This window comes from Rhinolophus hipposideros (assembly GCF_964194185.1).
Source record: "Rhinolophus hipposideros genome assembly, chromosome: 17".
Classification (NCBI taxonomy): Eukaryota; Metazoa; Chordata; class Mammalia; order Chiroptera; family Rhinolophidae; genus Rhinolophus; species Rhinolophus hipposideros.
Window position 1 is genome coordinate 45,148,106 of NC_138063.1, and position 23,682 is coordinate 45,171,787.

Genomic DNA, 23,682 nt, shown 5'->3' on the forward strand with positions numbered 1-23,682 from the left:
AGCTGCAATGAACATTGGAGCACATGTGTCTTTATGTATAAATGTTTTCAGATTTTTGGGGTAGATACCCAGGAGAGGGATTGCTGGGTCATATGGTAATTCTATTTGTAATTTTTTGAGGAAGCTCCACACTGCCTTCCATAACGGCTGCACCAGTCTGCATTCCCACCAGCAGTGTATGAGGGTTCCTTTTTCTCCACAGCCTCTCCAACATTTGTTACTATTTGTCTTGTTGATGATAGCCATTCTGACTGGGGTAAGGTGATATCTCATTGTGGATTTTATTTGCATTTCACTGATGATTAGGGATGTTGAGCATTTTTTCATATGTCTACTTGCCATTTTTATGTCCTCTTTGGAGAAATGTCTCTTCGGGTCCTCTGCCCATTTTTCAATTGGGTTGTTTGTTTTTTTGTTGTTGACTTTCATGAGTTTCTTGTATATTTTGCATATTAGCCACTTATGGGAGGCACTGTTTGCAAAAATCGTCTCCATTCAGATAGGTTGCCTCTTTATTTTGTTGATGGTTTCTTTTGCTGTGCAGAAGCTTTTAAGTTTCATATAGTCCCATTCGTTTATTTTAGCTATTACTTCCACTACCTTTGGAGTCAAATTCATAAAATGCTCTTTGAACCCAAGGTCCATAAATTTAGTACCTATGTCTTCTTCTATGCAGTTTATTGTATCATGTCTTATGCTTAAGTCTTTGATCCATTTTGAATTAATTTTGGTACATGGTGACACATAACAGTCCAGTTTCATTCTTTTGCACGTGGCTATCCAGTTCTCGCAGCACCATTTATTGAAGAGGCTGTCTTTCCTCCATTGTATGTTTTTAGCTTCTTTGTCAAAAATTATCTGTCCACATTTATGTGGTTTTATTTCTGGGTTCTAAATTCTATTCCATTGGTCCATGTGTCTCTTTTTCTGCCAAAACCGTGCTGTTTTGGTTATTGTAGCCCTGTAGTACAAGCTAAAGTCAGGTAGTGTGATACCTCCAGTATTTTTCTTTTTTCTTAAGATTGCTTTGGCTATTCGGGGTCTTTTGTGGTTCCAAACAAATCTGATGATTTTTTGTTCTATTTCTTTAAAAAATGCCATTGGGATTTTGGTGGGGATTGCATTAAATCTGTATATTGCTTTGGGTAATATGGCCATTTTAACTATGTTGATTCTTCCAATCCATGCGCACGAATGTCTTTCCATTTATTTGTGTCTTCTTCAATTTCTTTCAAAAATATCTTATAGTTTTCAGCATATAGATCATTCGCATCCTTGGTTAAGTTTATTCCTAGGTATTTTATTCTTTTTGTTGCAATTGCAAAGGGTATTGTTTTTTGTGTTTCTTTTTCTGAGATTTCGTTGTTAGTATATAGGAATGCAATGGACTTTTGTACGTTGATTTTGTAGCCAGGAACTTTACTGTATTCGCTGATTGTTTCTAATAACTTTTTGGTGGACTCTTTAGGGTTTTCTATATATAGCATCATGTCATCTGCAAACAGTGATAATTTAACTTCTTCATTCCCAATTTGGATGCCTTTTATTTCTTTCTCTTCTCTGCTTGCTCAGGCAAGGACTTCCAACACTATGTTGAAACGCACAGGTGATAGGGGACAGCCCTGTCGTGTTCCTGAACATAGAACAAAGGGCTTCAGTTTTTCACCATTAATTATGAGATTAGCTGAGGATTTGTCATATATGGCCTTTATTCTGTTAAGGTATTTTCTTTCTATACCTATTTTATTAAGTGTTTTAATCATAAATGGATGTTGTATCTTGTCAAATGCTTTTTCTGCATCAATTGATATAATCATATGATTTTTGTCCTTTATTTTGTTTATGTGATATATCACATTGATGGATTTGTGGATGTTGAACCATCCTTGCGCCCCGGAAATGAACCCAATTGGTCATGTTGAATAATGTTTTTTATGCATTGTTGTATTCGATTTGCTAGAATTTTGTTTAGGATTTTTGCATCTGTATTGATCAGAGATATTGGTCTGTAGTTTTCTTTTTTTGTGTTGTCCTTACCAGGTTTTTGTATCAGGTTAAAGTTGGCCACATAAAATGAGTTAGGGAGTACTGTCTCTAATTCAATTTTTTGGAGAGTTTGAGCAGGATTGGTATTAGGTTCTCTTTGAAGGTTTGGTAGCATTCTCTAGTGAAACCATCTGGTCCCAGACTTTTGCTTTTGGGAAGGTTTTGGATGACTGATTCAGTTTCGTTACTGGTGATCAGTCCGTTTAGATGTTCCAGTTCTTCATGGTTCAGCCTTGGAAGGCTATGTGTTTCTAAGAACTTGTCCATTTCTTCTAGGTTATTGAATTTGGTGGCATATAGTCCTTCATAGTATTCTTCGATGACCCGTTGTATTTCTGTGGGGTCCAAGATAACTTTCCCTTTTTCATTTCTGACATTTGTTAATTAGCGTCTTCTCTCTTTTTATCTTAGTGAGTCTAGCCAAGGGTTTCTCAATTTTGTTAATCTTTTCAAAGAACCAGCTCTTTGTCACATTACTTTTTTCTATTGTCTTTTTGTTCTCTATTTCATTTAGTTCTGCTCTGATTTTTGTTATTTCCTTTCTTCTGCTGACCTTGGGTTTCGCTTGTTTTTGTTTTTCTACTTCTTTAAGGTGTAACATGAGGTTATTTATTTGGGTTTTTCTTGTATCTTGAGATAGGCCTGTAATGATATAAATTTCCCTCTTAAAACGGCTTTCGCGGCATCCCAAAAATTTTGGTAGGATGTATTTTCATTGTCATTTGTTTCTATGTATCTTTTGAGCTCTCCTCACATTTCTTCTTTGACCCAGTCTTTCTTTAAAAGTATGTTGTTTAATCTCCATGTATTTGTGTTTTTTGCTGCTTTCTTTTTGCAGTTGATATCCAATTTCAAAGCTTTGTGATCAGAGAATATGCTTTGTACGATTTCAATCTTCTTAAATTTGCTGAGGCTGATTTTGTGTCCCAATATATGGTCTATCCGTGAGAATATTCCATGTACACTCGAAAAGAATGTATAGTCTGATGTTCTAGGATGAAGTGCGCTATATATGTCACTTATGTCCATTTCATGTGATATGTCATTTAGGACTGCTATTTCATTATTTATTTTCTGTTTGGATGATCTATCCATAGCTGTCAATGATGTATTTATGTTCCCTAGTATAATTGTGTTTTGGTCAATTTCTCCCTGTAGTTCTGTTAGTAGTTGCTTGGTATATTTCAGTGCTCCCTGATTGTGGGCATAAATATTGATGACTGTTATGTCTTCTTGTTGAATAGTCCCCTTTACCATTATGAAATGTCCATTTTGGTCTCTTGTTATCTTTTTCACCCTGAAGTCTGTTTCATCTGATATCATTATGGCTACACCTGATTTTCTCTGGGTACCATTTGCTTGGAGTGTCAATTTCTACCCTTTCATTTTGACTCTATGCTTGTCCTTTTAACTGAGTTGTGTCTCTTGGAGATAGCATATGGTTGGCTCTAGGTTTTTGATCCAATATGCTGCTCTGTGCCTTTTTATTGGTGAGTTCATTCCATTTACATTTAGGGTGGTTATTGATATGTGAGGATTTCCTGTCAATCTTTAGTTTTCTGGTAAGACTGTGTCTTCCTTGTTTCTTTGCCTTTTTTTTGTTGTCTATTATTTCTGTGTGGTGGTATTTATGATGTTTCCCTCTGTTTCTTCTTTTATTTTAGTATATGTTTCAGTTCTGGATTTTTTTTGATTGGTTACCCTTAAGTTTATGTAAAAGAAAGTTTGATATTTAGAGTATTCCATTTTCTTCAGCACGCTTACTTTCTCCATGCCCATATTCCGGTTCAGGCCTTTACTCTCCCCTTTTTTATGTTTTGGTTGCCACAAATTGTCCCTGTGGATGGTGGTCGAGTAGCCTCCTTTAGTGTTTCTTGTAGTGCAGGTTGTGTATTAGAAAATTCCCTCAGCTTCTGTATGTCTGGAATGGTCTTATTCTTCATTCATATCTAAAGGACATCTATGCTGGATATATTATTCTTGCCTCTTAATTTCTCTCTTTCAATAGTTTGAATGTTTGGTCCACTCCCTCCTGGCTTTTAGAGTTTCTGCTGAAAAATCTGATGATAATCTAATGGGCTTTCCTTTGTACGTTACCGTCTTCTTTTCCCTGGCTGCCATGAGGATTCTTTCTTTGTCGTTGACTTTAGACAGCTTCAATACAATGTGCCTTGGAGAAGACCTGTTGGGATTGAGGTAATTAGGTGTTCTATTTGCTTCTTGGATTCAAGGATTTGTTTCTTTCCACAAATTTGGGAAGTTCTCAACAACAGTTTGTTTGAATGTATTCTCTGTACCCTTCTCTCTTTCTTCTCCTTGTGGTATGCCCATTATTCTTATATTGCTCTTTCTGATTGAGTCAGAAAGTTCTTGTAGAGTTCTTTCATTTCTTTTAAGTCTAAAGTCTGTTTCTTCTTCCCTCTGTGTAATTTCCAGGTTTCTATCTGCGATGTCACTGAATTTTTTCCTCTATCTGGTCAAGTCTACTACCTAAGCTGGTTATTTCTTTCTTAATTTCTTCTATTGAGTTCTTAATTTCCAGAAATTCCATTTGGTTCTTTTCTAAAATTTCAATCTCTTTCGTAAAATGCTCATGTTGTTCTTTGATTGTGTTTCTGAGTTCATTAAACTGCCTTTCTGTGTTTTCTTACATCACGTTGAATTTTTCAGAACTGCAATCTTGAATTCTCTGTCATTTAAGTCACATGTTTTTTATATCTTTGAGTTCCTTTTCTGGAGACTTTTCATTTTGTTTCTGAGCTGTCTTGTTGCCTTGGTTATTCATGGCAATTATTGATTTAATATTTCTCTTCCTAGACATGTACAGGAGTGGCTTCTGCAACAGGTTGATAGGAAGAGGTCTTTCTTTTGTTTTCCAGTAATTGTTGGTAGAATGTTTTATTTTCTCTCTGACTGCAACCTTTCTTTTCTCTCTCACACGGTAGTGCTATGTTTTCTCTGCACTATTCCAGCTTCTCCTACAATGGGGGATTCTCTAGAAGACGGGCTTCTCCTCTGTTAATAGTTCTCCTGGTTCATAGGGCGCAGTATCCGTGTGGGTATGCGGAGAGCTTTTGAAGTTCCCAAGCTCTTTCTCCACCAGATTCAGAGCACGTGTGTTTCAGCAGTTCTGTTTACTCTTGCAGGGATCCGCTCAGATAGGTGGGGCCAGGGGCGGGGTGTGTTGTGAGAGGTGGCCCAGAGCAATGGCAGCGACCACCACCACAGCCAGTCTCCCTTACACAGCTCCCTTCCATTGCTGGAACTAGTTGGGCTGCGAATCTGTGTCTGCGGTCCACAGTTCTCAGATCAGCAAATATTGTGTTCTTTTGATCTGACACTGCTACTGTTCCGCTTCTAGCACAAGGCAGGTCGGGGCAGGGCGAGCTCTGGGAGGGTAGGGAGGGTGCGGCTAGTCTCAGTGCCTAAGGCTTCCATTCTCTGCTCGGCAGTGATTGCTTAAACCACTGTTTTCAGCCTTCTTCCCTCAGTCTTTTCTCCGAGGTCTCTGCCGTGAGCATTGGGTTCACCCGTGTTATATGCTGCCCCCTCAGCCCAGTGGGCCATAAGCGGAGCCCTAGCAGTCCGAGTTCTTCTCTCTCCTGCAGCTGAGGTAGTTCCAGGATGCAGTGAGCGCAGAGCACTGAGCTAGGTCTGGGTCTTTTGCCTGCGTGTCTCCATCTCCTTACTTCTCCCTTCCCTCCTTCCCCGCTCGTGCGATTCTCCCACCTTTAGGTGAATTCAGTAGTGAGACTTTTCGTGTTTCCTGTCTGCTGTGCAGGGAGTCCTTTGTGGAGTTATTGTTGTTCGATTAGTTGTAAATTCCAGGGGAGCTTTACAGAGGGTCATCTCATGCCACCATTTTGATGACGTCCAAGCACTTACTTTTCTGTTGTGAAGATATTTAATAAACTATAATGGTGACCTAAATTGGACCCCATTGGTAGGCAAAAGAAACCACTATAAAGATTTAAACAAATAAGGTTTTGTGTTAGGAGAGAGGCTTAGAATGGAGCATGTATACTATAGCCATTAATGAGTAAAAAATAGCAACATATTTTATGGTAAATTAACAATCAACAATATTGCATGATAAAAATGTTCATGAGAAAAAGCATGCACAACCTATTTAACATCTCTAACACCTCAAGCAGTTTTCCCACAAGAAATAATAGCAAATAAAGGGGTTGGGAGTGAGGGAACAATCATGCAGGGGTAAATAGGATGGTGAAAGGTTAGGTTATCGAATAGACTTGGAGAATGGTTGGTGCAGAAGCTCTAGTGGACTAAGAGTGCATATTCTTAGAAGATGGTGTATCTGTTAGTAGTGCAAAACACCAGAAGTATAGTTTTCTTCCCGCCTCATTTTATACTTTACTCTTCATTATTTGCTTTTTTTCTATCTTTTGAATGAGAGAATTCTATTTAGTTAAATAAAATTAAAGAATTGTTGAACTTTATGTTCAATGCTGATGTTAAAATATAATATTTCCGTGAGATAATTTATACTTGACCACAAAAGGAAAGTTTTGACTGCTTTTTGAAATGTTTCCAGAACTAGTGGACCTGGATCCCGGAACAGCCAATTTGGTATATTTTCCTGTTCTGAAAAAATCAAAGACCCAAGACCGCTTAATGACAAAGCATTCATTCAGCAGTGTATTCGACTACTCTGTGAGGTATTTTATAATTTTAAATAGTCTAAATTGTGAGTATTTTTTTAAATATTTTCCAACAATTTTTCTATTATAAAATGTTTGACATTAGTTTCTTACAGAAAATGGTTATGCGTATAGTGTGTCCATGAAATCTCTACAAGCTCCTTCTGTTAAAGACTTCTTAAAGATCTTCACTTTTCTTTATGGCTTCCTGTGCCCTTCATATGAATTTCCTGACACCAAGTTTGAAGAAGAGGTTCCAAGAATCTTTAAAGGACTTGGGTTTGTATATTATATTTCTTATTAGCCTCGACAGAATGTTGGAACACAGAAGAATCAAGCTCAATAAATATGGGAAGATTTTGAGTCAGAGAAACAATATATTTTAAGATGGTCACTATGGAAGCATGTAGGATAATTTAAAACAACTAGAGGTTATTACCAAACTATAGATGATAGATAATGAGTCCCTCAACTTCTGAAGAAACAAGGAGTAGAAAGAATGGGCTCGATACCACAGATTTTATAGAAGCAAAAAAGACAGGATTGAAGGACTGGTGAAAATGGGGTAAGGTGAAGTCAAAAAGTGCTGTATAGAGTAAACATGGGGAAGAATGGATTTGAGCATGAGGAGTTGCATAAATGTGGTTTGTTTGAGGTACATTTAATTTGAGGAACAAATCTTTAGGACAGGACTAGCATATTGGTTGTAATCAAGTTCTGCAGTTTAGGGGTCATATATACACAGTAATCTGCTGAGAAGAAACCAAAAAATACACAAAATTATTTGGGAGTAAGATGACTAATGACAGAATCTCAACAAATACCTCCTAAACAAGTCAAGACTTGGTATATACGTGGAAGTTTTCTAATATAACTTCTTGCTTAATTTAGACACTGTTTTTACAAAATTAACATTAAGTTAGCTTATTTTTTTCTAATTTTTCATAGGTATCCTTTTGCATTATCCAAAAGCTCCATGTATACAGTGGGGGCCCCTCATACATGGCCTCACATTGTGGCAGCCTTGGTTTGGCTAATAGACTGCATCAAGGTACTTGATTTCTCATTTTAAAATGTATACATAGGAAAGGTGTTTTTTTTTCCTCGAGATATTTCTGTTTCTCTTCTAATCTTGCTATTGCCAGTTATCTCAAATCTGCATCAGTTTTCCTTTATCAAAGTATGTTTGATTTTAAATTCTTCAAACTGTTGATACATGATTCCAGAGGTAAGGGGAAGAAAGTACCACATTAACAAGGAAATTATTTGTTTTCATGAGGTTTTACAGCTCAAAAAAGTTTTAGTATATATGCTGCTGAAGCGAGCACTACAGCTCAAAAAAGTGAATCAGTAGGGAATTATTTCCCCCATAACATTTCATTCTTTCCCTTTTTAAATTAAAATCTGTATTTATTGCAAAAAGTTTGGAAAATACAGAAAAACGTACACAGAAAGTGATGTACCCATATCTCACAACTCAGAAACAATATAAAACATTTCCTTGAGGTAAAATTTTAAAGGTACAGTTTTGCTGTGAAAAATCTTTACCCATCTGGAAGATGAAAGATAACTTGCTTTAAAATATATATAACTAAAGCAAGTATGTTTTTATATGGTTTGTCTTTTGACTTCTTTGTGCATACGTTTTTGGCTCATTTTATATTTCATTATTTGCTTCTGCTATTTGAACCTTTATATATCGAATTCTGTATATGTTAATTAAGCTTATTGATGTTTTAATAATTGACATGACAAGTAAAACATAATACATAACTTTTTCATATTTCTATTTTTTTGTTTTTAACCTCATTTTTCACATTGATTATTAACTGCTTATTCATGTCTTTTGACTTTTTTTCCTTATTGATTTGTGAGAATACCATTTTGTACAGCAAAAAAATAGTCAAATTGGAGAAATTAGCTCTTATGTATGTGGTGCAAATATTTTTTTCCCTCTTTTTCTTTTTGACTTATGTGTTGTATTTTGACTGTTAAGAAGAGTAAATTTTTATCTAGTCTAATATAGTCTCGTCCTTTCATATTCTGAGTTTCCTGCCCTATTTATTGTTGAAATCCTTAAAACTGATATTGTTCCCCCGACATTCTCTTGGCCATTAACTAGCCCTTAACTGAATGTACGAGATGGGGACTTTTGACCCAGATGGATTTTTGACCCAGGAGACACCTGGTACATTGAACACCACCAATTGTTAAGATAAGAGTAGAAATCCAATACCATAGTCCATGAATACAACTGGAGTTTTATTGAAATTTAAATATAGCATTTATATATTCAATTTGCTCTCCTCAGTGATACCCATGGACGTTGTGTAACCACCTCTCTGTTCCCACCACCAAATGCCCCTGTTCTCACTAAGACACTTTACCCTTATTTGCCAAAGCAGCTAATGTCATTGTTATGTGGTTGGGAGGTAGCATTTCCACAGTGATACAGGAGCTCCTGTTGTAGCTTCTGTCGGCAAGGGAGCTCTAGAGATGCCACCAAATCCATTATATAAGTTGAAATCCCCTTTTTTATTTTGGTTTGCTTGAAGTGGTGGAACTGAACACTATAGCAATTTAGGAATCAATGAGAAAGTCCCAACTCAAGAATCCTATATATGGGCCCTGGGATAAGAAAATTGAATGAAATATTTTCAGTAGAAGCCACATTCTTCTTATACATGCCCAGTGCGTAGTCCTTTTGTTAGAAGTTTAATGTTTATTATACTAGATATATATTTATATTTTATAGCAATTTCATTTAAATTTTCTATTTTTTCTTTTTTAAAGGATATGTTTTTAAAACAATTTATAAAACCGGTATTCCAAAATGAAATTTCTATGCCTTGAAAACCTTTAGCCATTTTTCTTTTAGCTTGTAAATTATAAACATCTGAATATTTTGCTATAATTATCTGTAATCACTTTCAAACTTAAACAGTTGTATTTCTGAAGATTTTATGCTGTAAAATTCAATCTAAATTTCATATTTATACATACTAAAGGAGTCAGTTGATAACATTTGAGCAGCAAAACTGAGTTCATATAGAAGAGAAATAATTATCACTGGTGCACCTTCTACATGGGAATTCTTTTTAGATTCTCAGAGTTGCATTAAAATGTGTATATATTCTCTCAAGGGATTAATAGTGTAAAGATTGGCATATTTTTCTCTATAGAATAGAACTAAATATGGAACCCATCCTTTTTCAATCCTAACGGATTTAGTTACTAAAATATCAAGAGGGGAATATATTTTAAAGCTCAATAGAATAGCCTCTGAAGAGATTTTCAGTCATGAAGTAATGTAAATGCTTCTAAAAATGACATTAAAAACAATTGACAAAACATGAAAGCTATGTGTTTTTCTCAAACTAATATGTTACTTGTGTGCTAATTAGTTACATACTGCCATGAAAGAAAGCTCACCTTTATTTGATGATGGACAACCATGGGGAGAAGAAACTGAAGACGGAATTATGTATAATAAGGTACCTTACATTACCATAAACATTAGCATTATCTTGATATTAACTAAATGTGTCACTATCAAAATTAATATACTTGTATTTTTTAGAGCTTGTGTTTTTGCTTTCTGAAAATTTCTAAAATTGATTTCTTAAAATGTTAGTCAATAGACTTACTCTTGGAGTCACATTGTAATTTCCTGAAATTAAGTAGGCATGAAAATTTGAAAATGTTAACTAAGTAGAAAATACAAGGCAATTGGAATTAAGTCATGACATGTTATTGTTAATGTATAAGGTGTGATCAAAATGTACGATAAATGTTTAAATAAAAAAATTTATTACAGTAAAAGACACATTGCCTTTAATACCTCTCAGAATACTCCCCCTTGCTTCAAACACCTTCATCCCATCATTCTTGCCACTTTCTGAAACAGTTCTGGAAGTCCTCTTTTGTGAGTGTCTTTACTTCATCTTTAATCATGACAATGCTCCATGTCGCACATCGCTCCTGGTACTGTGATTTCTGTCAAATAAAAACATTATGATGTGTCCTCAGCCACCTTATTCACTATATCTGGCACTGTGAAACTTCTGGCTCTTCCCCAAAGTCAAAATGATCATAAAAGGAAAACATTTTAAATGGATTCAGGACATCGAGGCAGCCATGACAGTGCAACTAAAGACACTCACAAAAGAGGACCTCCAGAACTGCATCAGAAAGTGGCAAGAACGATGGGAGAAGTGTGTTGTAAGCTAGGGGGAGTATTTTGAGGGGGGTTAATGGCAATGTGTCTTTTACTGTAATAATTTTTTTTAATTGGGGAATATTGGGGAACAGTGTGTTTTTCCAGGATGTCAAGTCGTTTTTTGGGGTTTTTTTTCAATCTAGTTGTGGGGGGCACAGCTCAGCTCCGAGTCAAATCATTGCTTTCAATCTAGTTGTGGAGGGTGCAGCTCATTGGCCCATGTGGGATTCCAACCGGTGACTTGGGTGTTTAATGAGCACCGCGCTGTAACCACTAAACCAACTGGTTGCCCACCGGCGGCTCAGCTCCAAGTTCAAGCTGTTGTTTTCAATCAAGTTGTGCACGGTGCAGTTTACTGTTCCATGTGGGAATCGAACCGGCAACTTTGTTGTTAAGAGCTCGCACTCTAACCAACTGAGCCATCCAGCCAACCCATTTTTTAAATTTAAACATTAATTGTATTTTTTGATCACATCTCATATGCACATTGAATATTTCTTTTCCTCTACTGTCTTTTTAGAATGAAGATATCAATACAGAGCAGCTAAATTATTTTAATGTAATTCTTTGTCTATATAAATGCATAATAGTTTGCATCTTAAAATACTGCATGTGGGTTTTGTTTGGTCTGTTTTGGCCTTTTTGGTTAGGCATATTGCCACTTAGATCAGACTTACCACTTCCAAAAGTAGACAGTCTAAATTGGTTCCCAAGCCACACTTTCTTCAAGCCCAAACTATGTAACTTAACCTCACCATATTTCCTAAAATACATAAATTTATCCAAATGGAGCAAACACCAACTCCAAGGAATAAATTTATAATGTTGAGATTAAACATTAATATACCCTAGCACATGTTAAAGACCTGTTACCATGCAGGTCCCTAAGAAGAAAAACTATTATCTGCTCTAATTCTAATCTTCAGTCTTTGGAGCATTTTTCATAAAAAGAAAGTGAAAATAACTTTAGCTTGTAAATTATAAACATCACTTTTAAGCTTAAACAGCTGTATCATCTTTCATTCTTATCTTTTATTACTACCTAGGAAATAGTTCAAAGATATAGTCACTGACTAACATGATATCATGGCTTTTTTTTCTTGCCTCTTTATTGCTTCAGCTATGACTCCTGCTAGAGCCACAACTAGAAAGAAAATTTTCCTCTCATGTTGCAATATGTGTACTGGTCTAGATTTATTTGTACTTCCATTTTCATCCAAATATAATTACAACACCTATTAAATATTAAGTTTTTTGACATTATTTTTGAAGGTTAAAGTAGTAAAAGTTATTCTTGCTATTTTAGCTATTTCAGATGACAAAATATAGAGAAGCACTTTGGTAACTATAAAGTGCTATTTTTAATTAAAGAGAGTTATCAAAGTATCCAACTTTACCAGATTCTTAGCTTCAACTTTGTGGGTCCAGAAACTCATTTTTTTTCCTTGTAATCTGCAAAATCAAAATTGACCAAGCTTAAGAAACTGATTCACTGTTATCAGATTAACAAGAGACTAATCTGAAGTAGAATGAAAATGTATGTATTTACTGTCAGTCGTATGTATACCTTTCCAGCTACAGGAATATACATTCTGCCTCTTCAGAATACCCCTTCCGTATCAACCAAGTAATAAGGTTGTTTAGTACAGAGAGAATCAGTGCAAAGGGAATTGATTTGTCTTAAGGGACTTTTACTTTATCTAGACTATGGAAAATTGTGATCAGCCACCCTTGCTGCCTAACAAAATATGCATCCTGAGTAACCTATGACTGCACAATATATATATGTTACTTTCTCCTGGATAAATATTAAGAATGATAGTCTTCTATTTAGATCTCTACTAATCATGCCATTTTTTAGCCTGAAATTATATAATTATGTAACTATAGACTTTATTGATTATGTTCTCATTTTCACTAGATAGTGTCAGTTTAGTTTAACTTATATGATCAATGATTCATTCAAATTTTTTCATACATAGATTATCTCTAACGATAATTAAGTTTGTGTATTTTATGTTGAATTTATTTAATAAGCTTCTTTGTTTGGCCGTCTCAAAATTCTGAAGGTATGGTTTCTTTACTGTTTACTAAATATCACCTTTATCTGAATTTAAGTTTTTTTCATCAGTATTCACATTAGAAGTAGCAGACTGAATAAGTCTGTGCAGCATAATTAATGATATACCCTAGGTTTTTGTCTTATTTATAGGAGTTTACATAGCTTCTTAGTATTCCTGACTTTATGTTTTTTAATTCAAATTTAAATTTCCACATAGAAAAGTGAAACAAAGTAGAGAATCATGGCTTTGTTTTTAAATCTGCTTAACTCAATCAGTTGTTTTTGGACTACACCATAAAATGCTATGAGAGCTTCATGTCTGGTGCCGACAGCTTTGAGGAGATGAATGCAGAGTTGCAGTCAAAGCTGAGTAAGTGTTCTCATTCCTAGTGTGCTTGCTTTTGGTCATATATTTAACTCTACCAATGGAGTTGTAGCTTAGCCTACTATACCTATTGTTTATATGAGCTATTCACTTTAAATTCATGTGGTTGCCTACTGATTTTTATCTTCTTTGTTTCCTTAGTAAAGAGAACTAATAGTTAAGCATAAAGAATACTGGTATTGGAGTCAGACCTGAGACATTACCACTTACTGGCTATGTGACCTTAACAAACTACTTGTTGACAAAGTTTTGCAAGATTAGATGGCCATGTATGTCAAAAACACTACCAGGAGCACAGAAGATAATCAGCAAACGTTATTCTTGTGCTATCCTTGCTTTACCATTTGAGAAATTAAAGCACCAATTAGTCAAAAAACCTAAGGTCTCTTTCAAAATTTGTGATGGAAGGTTAATGGGCCATTGTACTTCCAAAGAATGAAAGTCTTTACTTTTCCACTCAGCTATAATCTAGTGACATTCAATATTAACCGGCTAACTCTAAAATGTTCTGCGGGTGTTATTTTACATCTTTGTTCCTTTTATTGAAATAATCTTATATATAAAATGCCAATGTAGTAAGTAAAATAGATAAATTTAAGATGTGCAGAGATATTCTTCCAAAGATAATAAAATCAATCAAAACAAGAACATCTCCTTGCCATTATTAGCACAATAGGTAAAAGCAATACCTTATGTTCCCATGGGCTCTATCTTCCCAAAGAGTAATCAGGATAATTTCAGCTTCTCCACATGAGAAAGGGAACAAGGTAAACAATATTTGTTTTAAAAGAGGAAAATTCGTAGCGATCTAATACAGAAAGAATTTGTTGAATTCTTTGATATTTCTCTGTATAATTTATTAATTTATTAATCATAAAAGTATATTCATTTATTATATTATTATATTATATTATATATATCTATTATATTTATTGTGTGCCAGCCACCAAGGATACTGTCATGAATAAGAGATAAAAATCCCTGCTCTTAATGAGCTTGCATTCTTAGAGACAGTAATCAATGAACAACTATAAGTCAAGCAGTGTTAAGTTCTACAGAGAAAAATAAAGCAGGGTAAGGAGGTATAGAGTGTAGTGGAGAAAAGGGAATGGTTTGCTGTTTTACAAAGGATAGGATGTCCTTCACTGAGAGTATTTTGCCAGAGACCAGAAGGAAATGAGGAAGAAAGCAATGGTGAAAGCCTAGGGAAAGAATGTTCCAGGAAGATTTGAGATCTGATGAAGTTTTTGGGTTTTGTCTCCAGAGGATTTATTTAATGTAGATGGTTTCAAGCTGGAATCATTAGCAGCAAAAAACAAAGCACTGAATGAAAAGATTGCAAGATTGGAACAAGAAAGAGAAAAAGAACCGGTTAGTAAACATGTTTATCTTTAATAGGCTTATACACTTACTTAGCTCTTTTGTACTCTCCTCAAATACCAGTTATTTCTTTATCAAAATTAAAAACAGAAATAGATTAACAAAATGAAATTCTTAAAGGTTAGAATTTTTTTACATAGGGCCGAACTCCCAACAAAAACATGTTTGGCATCTCTGGAGTTTTGTTTCCCCTTGTGATCTATCAGTCTTGGACTAATGATGTTTAGAATATGATGAAAGAGTCTTACCAATTTACATAAGACCAAAAAGATACTTTAAACCAAGTCCCCATGTCCTACACCTCTAGAGAGCACTATTTATAAGAGGCCCTGAGTTTTTTAGTTAGTGGTAAGGGAATGGTAATAAATGGGTTTGTATAATATATTGTATCCTAAGGACTTTGTAATACCCAGATATCTAGTTTTAATTTGTGTATAATGTTACTGAAGCACCTAGACTATTCTATGCAATATCAGATTCTAAATGTTTGTGCTTTTTCATTCTGGCCCTTGACTTTTTCTATCCTAAACTGACTTTTTGAAAAGTACTTTTTCTTTATTAGGTAATAACAGTAAAGTCCACTTTTAGTTCTTTCACTCCTTCTAAAAAAATAAAAATAAAAAAAAAACTCTACCTTCCTCTAACATGGATTTAAAAAATATCACTTTGCTTTCAAATAAAGTATGGAATGATTATTGATGAGAATAACTAATTTAATGTTCTTTTTTTTTAAAGAATCGTCTAGAGTCATTGAGAAAACTGAAAGCTTCCTTACAAGCAGACGTTCAGAAATATCAGGCATACATGAGCAATTTGGAGTCTCATGCAGCCATTCTTGACCAGAAGTTGAATGGTCTTGATGAAGACATTTCAAGAATCGGTAAGCACAACTAATGCTAAAAAAAGGTCACTTAGTCTGGGATGAGGACCTATGTGGAAATTTATCACATATAGAGAAGCTTTGTCATCCATCTTTTTTCCTTTAATGGTGAATGGCTATTGTAGGCTACCAAGTTTTCTGTACCTTCTGTATTAGTTTTCTGAGCCTGCTGTAACAAATTACTGCAAACTTGGTAGCTTAAAACAACAGAAATTGTTTCACTCACAATTCTAAAGGCTAGAAGTTCAAAATCCAGCAGGGCCAACTTGTACCAAGGACTATGGCAGGGCGGAATCCATTCTTTGCCGCCATTCCCACATTGCCTTCTCTGTGTGTCTTCTCTCCTCTTCTGTCTGTTAATTTCTCTGCCTCTATCTTTTAAGGACCTTTATGATGGTGTTTAGGGCCCACCTAGATAATCTAGGGTAATCTCTCCTCTTGTCAAAATACTAAATCACATCTGCAAATTCTCTTTTCCAAATAATGTTTACAAAATCCAGGAATTAGGACTTCATATTTTTTGGTAGCCATTATTCAACCTGTTACACCTTCTAACATATTTTCAGGCACCTGGTTTTTTGAAGCCAAGAGGTACCAAACCTAAGAACATATGCTGTCTGTATAAAAACATATATTCTATTCCATCTTGTAATTAATAAGCCAGGTTCTTAAATCATTGCTGGCCTCAATCTGCTATAATTAATTATCCTCCATCACTATCTCCTAAACTACTCAGCTTAAGCTGACTAGAAATATGATGAAAGATACAGGTACTACAATTCCTATGAAGCAAAAAGCCAACTAAAGAAAGTTTGGTTATAGCCTGTGTGTTCCTAATCTTGTTTTCATAATCACGTAGATCTTAATCATAAAACTCTGGAAATACTGTTGTACAGGAATTGATCGATACTTCTCTGGAGCCAGGAGATCAAAGGAAGTTATCTACAAATTGCAGGGCCATTGGACAGCAGTTACAAAATAAATAATTATATGGACCTTCTATACTATTTTCCCAGATCTTTGCCTGCTTTGATTTTATTATTTTTGGATTTTACAGGCTGTGTCTGAACCACATGGGAGTTTTGTAGATTGTCCTTAGGATATTTGAAACTCTTAGTGGAATATTGATCAGCTGTCAAGAATAATAATTATCTGGGGTATTGACTGGATAGGTTATTTTTTTCCAAATAACTAATTTATGTATATATTTAATTTGCTCTAAACAAACTCTTTGAATAGTTTACACTTGGCCCCTAATGTTTGTTTGCCATAATGACAAGGAATCATAGACTAATTTCTTTTTTTTTTTTTTTTTTTCATAAATTTATTTATTTATTAGTTTCAGGTGTACAAAACAAGGTAATACTTAGACGTTCATCATCCATATCCCTCACACTGTGAACCCCCCTCCCCCCATCCACCATCCCTCCGACCCCACACCGAACCATCACATTATATATATAAAATTATAGTTGGCATTCATTAATGTCCAGCCTCTGGTGTCCAATGCCATGATCAGGTATCCACAGCATCCCTGAGGTGGTCTCCCAAACAGGACGCATGCCCATCGGATACCCAACAAAATCTCCACAACATTATAGAATACCTTCCCCAAATTAATTTTCAAAAAGAAAAAAAAAAAAAAAAAAAAAACCGAGGCCATCTTGTGGTCACCAGCTGCCTCCAAATCCCTTCACCTTTCCCCTTATCCCCAACCCCCTCCCACACACCCATCTAACCACTCTCGGTTTTTTCTCTGCGTCCCCAAAACTGTCTCTGATTAGTTCATTCACATAGTCTTTTCTTTAGATTCCATATATAAGTGAGATCATATGGTACTTGTCTTTCTCTTTCTGACTTATTTCACTTAACATAATGTTCTCTAGATCCATCCATGTTGCTGCAAATGATAAGATTTCTTTCTTCTTTATGGCTGCGTAATACTCCATTGTATAAATGTACCACAGCTTCTTAATCCAGTCATCTACCGATGGGCATTTCGGTTGTTTCCATATCTTGGCTATTGTGTAAAGTGCTGCAATAAACATAGGAGTGCATACAGATTTTTGAATTGGAGTTTTGGATTTCTCCGGGTAGATGCCTAGGAGTGGAATTACTGGATCATAGGGTAGTTCCATTTTCAGATTCCTGAGATACCTCCATACTGTTTTCCATAGTGGCTGCACTAATCTGCAGTCCCACCAACAGTGCACTAGCGTTCCCTTTTCTCCACATCCGCGCCAGCATTTGTTGTTTGTTGATTTATTGATAATAGCCATTTTGACTGGAGTGAGGTGGTATCTCATTGTGGTTTTTATTTGCATTTCTCTGATGGTTAGTGAGGTTGAGCATTTCTTCATATGTCTTCTTGCCTTCTGTATGTCCTTTTTAGAGAAATGTCTCCCCAAGTCCTCTGCCCATTTTTTAATTGGGTTGTTTGTTTTTTTGGAGTTGAGTTGAGTAAGTTTTTTATAGATTTGTGATATTAATCCCTTATCAGATATATCATTGGCAAATATCTTTTCCCATACAGTAGGATCCCTTTTTGTTTTATTGATGGTTTCCTTTGCTGTGAAGAAACTTTTTAGTTTGATGTAATCCCACATGTTTATTTTTTCTCTTACTTCGCTCGCGCGAGGGGATATATCATAGACTAATTTCTTATAGCAATGTTTGTAATGCAATTAAATCAGTATTTTATAATTACACTGGTATTTAATCAAGAGAATTTTCATACTCCCCACTTTTTTTGTGAGAATTTTTTTCCATCGATTGCAAACTGAGTGAGAGAGAAGTACTTCAGCATTTATTTGCCATTCCAGAGTGGTTTCATTAGAGACAAAAAATTGACAACTGTTAATCTAAGATATTTTTATTCTGAGTATTTTAACTTTATTGATTATTTAAAGCCATTCATGGCCAAGGTGAATGAGACATCTTTAAACCCCACAGATACTGTACATAGCACATTTTTTGTGTAGATTCCTGTATAAAGTTCTACTTCAATTATTAATTTAGTTAGAGCTTTCCAACAACAGTGCTACAAAGGGGTTATAACAAAGTTAAGATCTCGACCCTCAGCTCTCAGGATGATTTCTCTTGGCCCTTTTGGTCGTGAGCATCCTCATCCATTTAGCCCAGCCTGCTTAAAAATGCTGTCATATTCTTTATGAGCTATGAGTTACAGAGGTTAGAAAACACTATTCTATATAACCCCAAATATGTAAAATTTGACAACTTCTCTTCCCCTTTGCATTGACCATTTGTCATGTGTAGGTCCCACATTCTCTTGGTACCATATAGTCATTCTTGGTTACACATTTTGGTAAATAGACAAAGTAAGAGCCATAGCACTACAGTTACTAAATATCTGATGAAACCACTGTAATGTCAATGAAATGAGAATAAACTGATGTATTTTAATATAAATTTATGGGTTTTCTGGCTTATTGAAGAGAATCATGTAGGAGTATGAAAAGCATTTGAACTGAACATCAACAGACTATTCCTCTTAAGTGTAGCAATTCTTAATTTTAATCATTATATATGAGGTCATATTTTTTTTTCATGTAGCACTTTCTGAACATGGTAGCATGACAGGAAAAATAAGTTTCACATAAAACTTTAATTGTATCATCTTTCAAGAATGTTATTAACCACGTGGGATCAAACAGAATTATTCAAAAGAAGAGAAATGCAACAACATGGATGTACCTAGAGGGTATTATGCTAAGTGAAATAAGTCTGACTGAGAAAGACAAATACCATTTGATTTCACTTATATGTGGAATCTAAAGAACAAAATAAGCAAACAAACAAAACAGAAACAGACTCATAGATACAGAGAACAAACTGATGGTTGCCAGAGGGGAGGGGGCATGGGAAGCTGGGTAAAAAAAGTAGTGAATGAATTAAGAAATACAAATTGGTAGTTACAAAATAGTCATGGGGGTATAAAGTACAGCACAGAGAATACAGTCAATAATGTTGCAATAACTATATATAGTGCCAGGTTAGCACTAGACTAATCAGGGGGATCGCTGCATAAATTATATGAATATCTAATCACTATACTGTACACCTGAAACTAATATAAAAAAATATTGAATGTAAACTATAACTGAAAAAAAGTAAATAATGTTTTTAAAAAAGGAGAAAAATAAACATGTACATTATTTGAAAATTTAGACACTTTTAACAACTCTATTAAATAATAGCATAATTTCTTTGTAGGAATTGAAAAAACTTAACAAAATTGATTTTTTTTAATGCAGAACTAGAATGTGAAACAATGAAACAAGAGAATTCTCGACTACAAAATATTGTTGATAACCAGAAGTACTCAGTTGCAGATATTGAGAGAATAAATCATGAAAGAAATGAATTGCAGCAGACCATTAATAAATTAACGAAGGACCTGGAGGATGAACAACAGCAGTTATGGAATGAGGAGCTAAAATATGCCAGAGGCAAAGAGGCGGTATGTCTTACCATTTCAAGAGTAGCTGTTTACCAGAGCTGATTTTTGTAAAGGTCTATCCCAATTAAGAACTGAGTGTGTAGAATAATTTGGCTAAAGAGGTACAAATTTTTAAGCATTGACATTTTATTAAAACATATTCATCCCTTTATGTCAATTCAGTAACTACCGAGTTTCTCAGTCAAATTTAATGTAGTGTTTATTTTCAACAGTGAACCAAGAAATAAGCAAAAAAGTCTCTCAGAAAATGAAAATAATTTTCATAAATTCCATGCCTTTCGTTCTAGAAGAGGATATGGGTTACCTCTTCATTTGCTTATTCACTACTCAGTTACTTAACATCTGCCTTGTATCACTTACCAGCCTGAGCATAGAGGAAATGAAGATAAAAAAACATATATTGTTCCTTCAAAAAACTTTCAATCTAGTTGATATTTTTCTACCATGAGATTAGACCTCTAATAGGTATTTGCATGGGGTACTGAGGAAGCAAGTAGTGTACCTAACCCAGATTTAGTGTACATGGTGTGGAGAGATGGGTAAGGTGGTTTTTAGAAAGGATTCCTTGAAGAGATAACATGTGAACTGAATTGAGAAGTGTAAAGAAGAGTTAGCATGGCAAGGGTAGGGGAGTCAGCAAACAAAGGAGCAGGAGTATATGGGAATGCTCAGAGAGAAAATAGCATGATGCACTCCTGTATCCTAAGTGTTTCATATGGTTGGTGCTTAATAGCAAAGCATAGGGGCACAAAAATAAAAAGATGGCAGCACATAGCAACAGATGAGACTCAAGAGATGAGCATAGACCAGTGAAGATCCGTTCCATATTTAGAAGTTTGGATTTTTGTACACCTGAAGCAAATATTTAAAAAAAAAAAAAGTTAATAGCCTGAAATTAGAATCCTAGATGATCTCAACATAGATGACGGTGAAGAGACAAGACAGAAATAAATCCTGCTACAGTTAAAAAAAAAAGTTTGGACTTTATCCTAAAAAGTCTAAAGCCCTTAAAATTTTTAAACAGAAAGATCACAGTTTTGGTAATGTGAAAAATGGTTTGGGAAGGAAGCAAAACACTCATAAGGATCTGTGGCAGTAATATGGTGAGAAATTACAAGCTGAATTTGGATAATGCTAGTGGAGATTCAAAGCAGTGGATGTATTCTGACTACTTAGCAGGTAGGATGAAAAAGACCTGATGTGCGTAGCCCTGGTATCTGGCTTGGGTGATTGGACATGCAGTAGTACCTTTTGGGAATAAAAGAAGGAGAAGTTGCCAGTCTGGAATGGGGCTGATCTTCTGGACCTGTTGTGTCCATTGGGCATCCAGGTGTAAATATCTAATCAGCTATTGTTACATAGGTTGATCCTCAGCATAAAATATCTGGCTTTGCAATGTAGATTTGGTAAAAATCAGTGTACAGTATACTGTGGTTGAAGCCACAAGGGTAAATGAATTCACTAAGGAAGAATACATAGAAAGAACTCTGGGAGTAGATAAAGGTCCTTTAAGACAGGCCTAAAAGGAAACTAAGGACTGGCCAGAGAGGTCAAGAGAATAGAAGCTGAGAGAGGAAAGGTTCAGGAAGGAATTAACATTGTCCAATGCAATAAAAGGTTTCAAAAGTTTCTGTCAGATTCAGTAAAAGATCCCCATTAAAACCAAGTTATTTGACTTCATTTTAATTTTATAGGTAGTACATTATCACTTCATCCAATATTGTTGAGAAAGTGGGCTTAGAGACTATATGAATTTCTAGGTAAAATCTGTCCTTATTATTGTTGGCAATCTTTTGTAAATGTTCTATACTTCTGCCTTACTTAGCTATATGCACTACTCTTAAATGTAGCTTTCAGTATACATGGACGTTTTCATAATGATTCAACATAATCATGGACATCATACCAATGTATTCTAAAACAATATAAGTTAACAGGTTGTCTAGGGACTAGACAACCTATCAGTTCTATAGCAATCTATACACTATTTGCATTCCTAAGAAAAGTTATGTTAAGACTTTTTTTTAAGAAAAGGAAAAGAAAGCATGTCTTTTAAAAAGGCCTTTTTAAATAGAGAAAAACAGACTAGAGTTTCAGACTTAAGTTTTCTTTTGAAGTTTTTGCACAGTATTTTCAGTTATAATGTGTTTTTGGGTTTTTTTTTTCTTTTTTTTTTTTGGTGTAATTCTAAAATTTAAACATCACTGAGAAAAATTTAGTCTCTATCTTTTGGTCTAAAATTAATGTGTGTTTTTTTAATCCTATTGCTTCCAGCATTTTCCTTAGTGCAGTATTTCTTATATTTATCACCATTGTTAAAATGAAAAAGTAGCTCAAACAAAGCAGCTGTGTTTGTCTAAGGGGGCAATAGTGCTTTTTCATCCTGGTCACCTTATAAAGTACATTATAGGGGTCGTGCAAATAGTTTCTTAATCAGTCAGATTTTAACTTTTGCATTATTAAAAATCCTTATTTTACACACTTACATATGTAATTCTTAATATGGAATAGAGTTCAGTATGAGAAATAAGCATTACCTCCTATTTCACTATACCTTTGCTTTTTTTTAATCATCTATACTTCCTCATCCTCCTGACCCTCTAGGTAATCTCTATCCTTGCGTATTAAAAAGAAAATATATAAAATAAAAAAAAAGAAAAGAAAAAATGAAAATATATAAGAAATAACCTGTAGTGGTGCTCCCTAAAGTTTTTTTGAACCTACCGTGTTTCCCCAAAAATAAGACCGGGCCTTATATTAATTTTTGCTCCAAAAGACGCATTAGGGCGTATTTTCAGGAGATGTCTTATTTTTTCATGTACAACAATGTACATTTATTCATATACAGTCATGTCATCTTTTGGAACATCGTCATAACATACTGAATGCGTCCGTCTGGCTGACCATCTTAACTGGAGCTTATGTTCGGGGAAACACAATAGAACTTGGTAAACCGGTGTTTTAGCCCTGGATTTGCCACCACATGCCTGTGCTAGCTCGGTGTGTCATCTAACCTCATAGTCTCAGTTTTCTTATTTATAAAGTGAAGTGTGGTTAGACTAGATTGGTGAATCAGAAATGAGTTATTTCAACAGTTATTAAGAGTATATTTTACCTCTTAAGCACTGTCGGGAAGGAGAAGTTAGGAATCTCTGTACTGGCTAAACTCAGAGTTTTGCTAGCTAAAACTAGCTATACTAAAAAAGAATGCTATTTTTCATTTGGAGGACCAGGCTGAAAGAAGAAAATGATCTGGGAAGTAGGTAAGCAGAGGCCTAACGAGCCAGAGTAGGGCCATGGACAGTGAGAAGTAAGTGCTTCCTTGGATAAGAAATATATTAAAGAATGGTGGCAGAATGCAGAAGTTCAACATAAACGAATTTCATCCATCATCTTTTTTTCTTGACCAATTTTTATTCCACATGCCACCTCTGACTAATAGTAGCCTTCTGGAGCTCCATGTTGAGATAGACATTGAGGATGCATCTAGGTTCATCAAGAAAGAGTGTAATATGTTTTGGTTGTGGGAAGGAGAAAGTAGAGATACATGTGCCACATATTTGCTCTTC

At 35.0% G+C, this 23,682-nt stretch overlaps 1 protein-coding gene across 2 annotated transcripts in view; it reads left to right on the top strand.

The window, feature by feature from the left end:
- Nucleotides 1–23,682, top strand: part of NDC80 (NDC80 kinetochore complex component) — a 48,873-nt gene that overhangs the window by 5,559 nt on the left and 19,632 nt on the right. For both annotated transcript variants that reach the window (XM_081078660.1, XM_081078659.1), the window contains exons 4-11: nt 6,602–6,725; nt 6,814–6,986; nt 7,656–7,758; nt 10,112–10,201; nt 13,265–13,358; nt 14,638–14,744; nt 15,489–15,633; nt 19,908–20,113. In XM_081078660.1, coding sequence (XP_080934786.1) covers nt 6,602–6,725; nt 6,814–6,986; nt 7,656–7,758; nt 10,112–10,201; nt 13,265–13,358; nt 14,638–14,744; nt 15,489–15,633; nt 19,908–20,113 — 1,042 coding nt within the window. The remainder of the gene's footprint in view (nt 1–6,601; nt 6,726–6,813; nt 6,987–7,655; nt 7,759–10,111; nt 10,202–13,264; nt 13,359–14,637; nt 14,745–15,488; nt 15,634–19,907; nt 20,114–23,682) is intronic.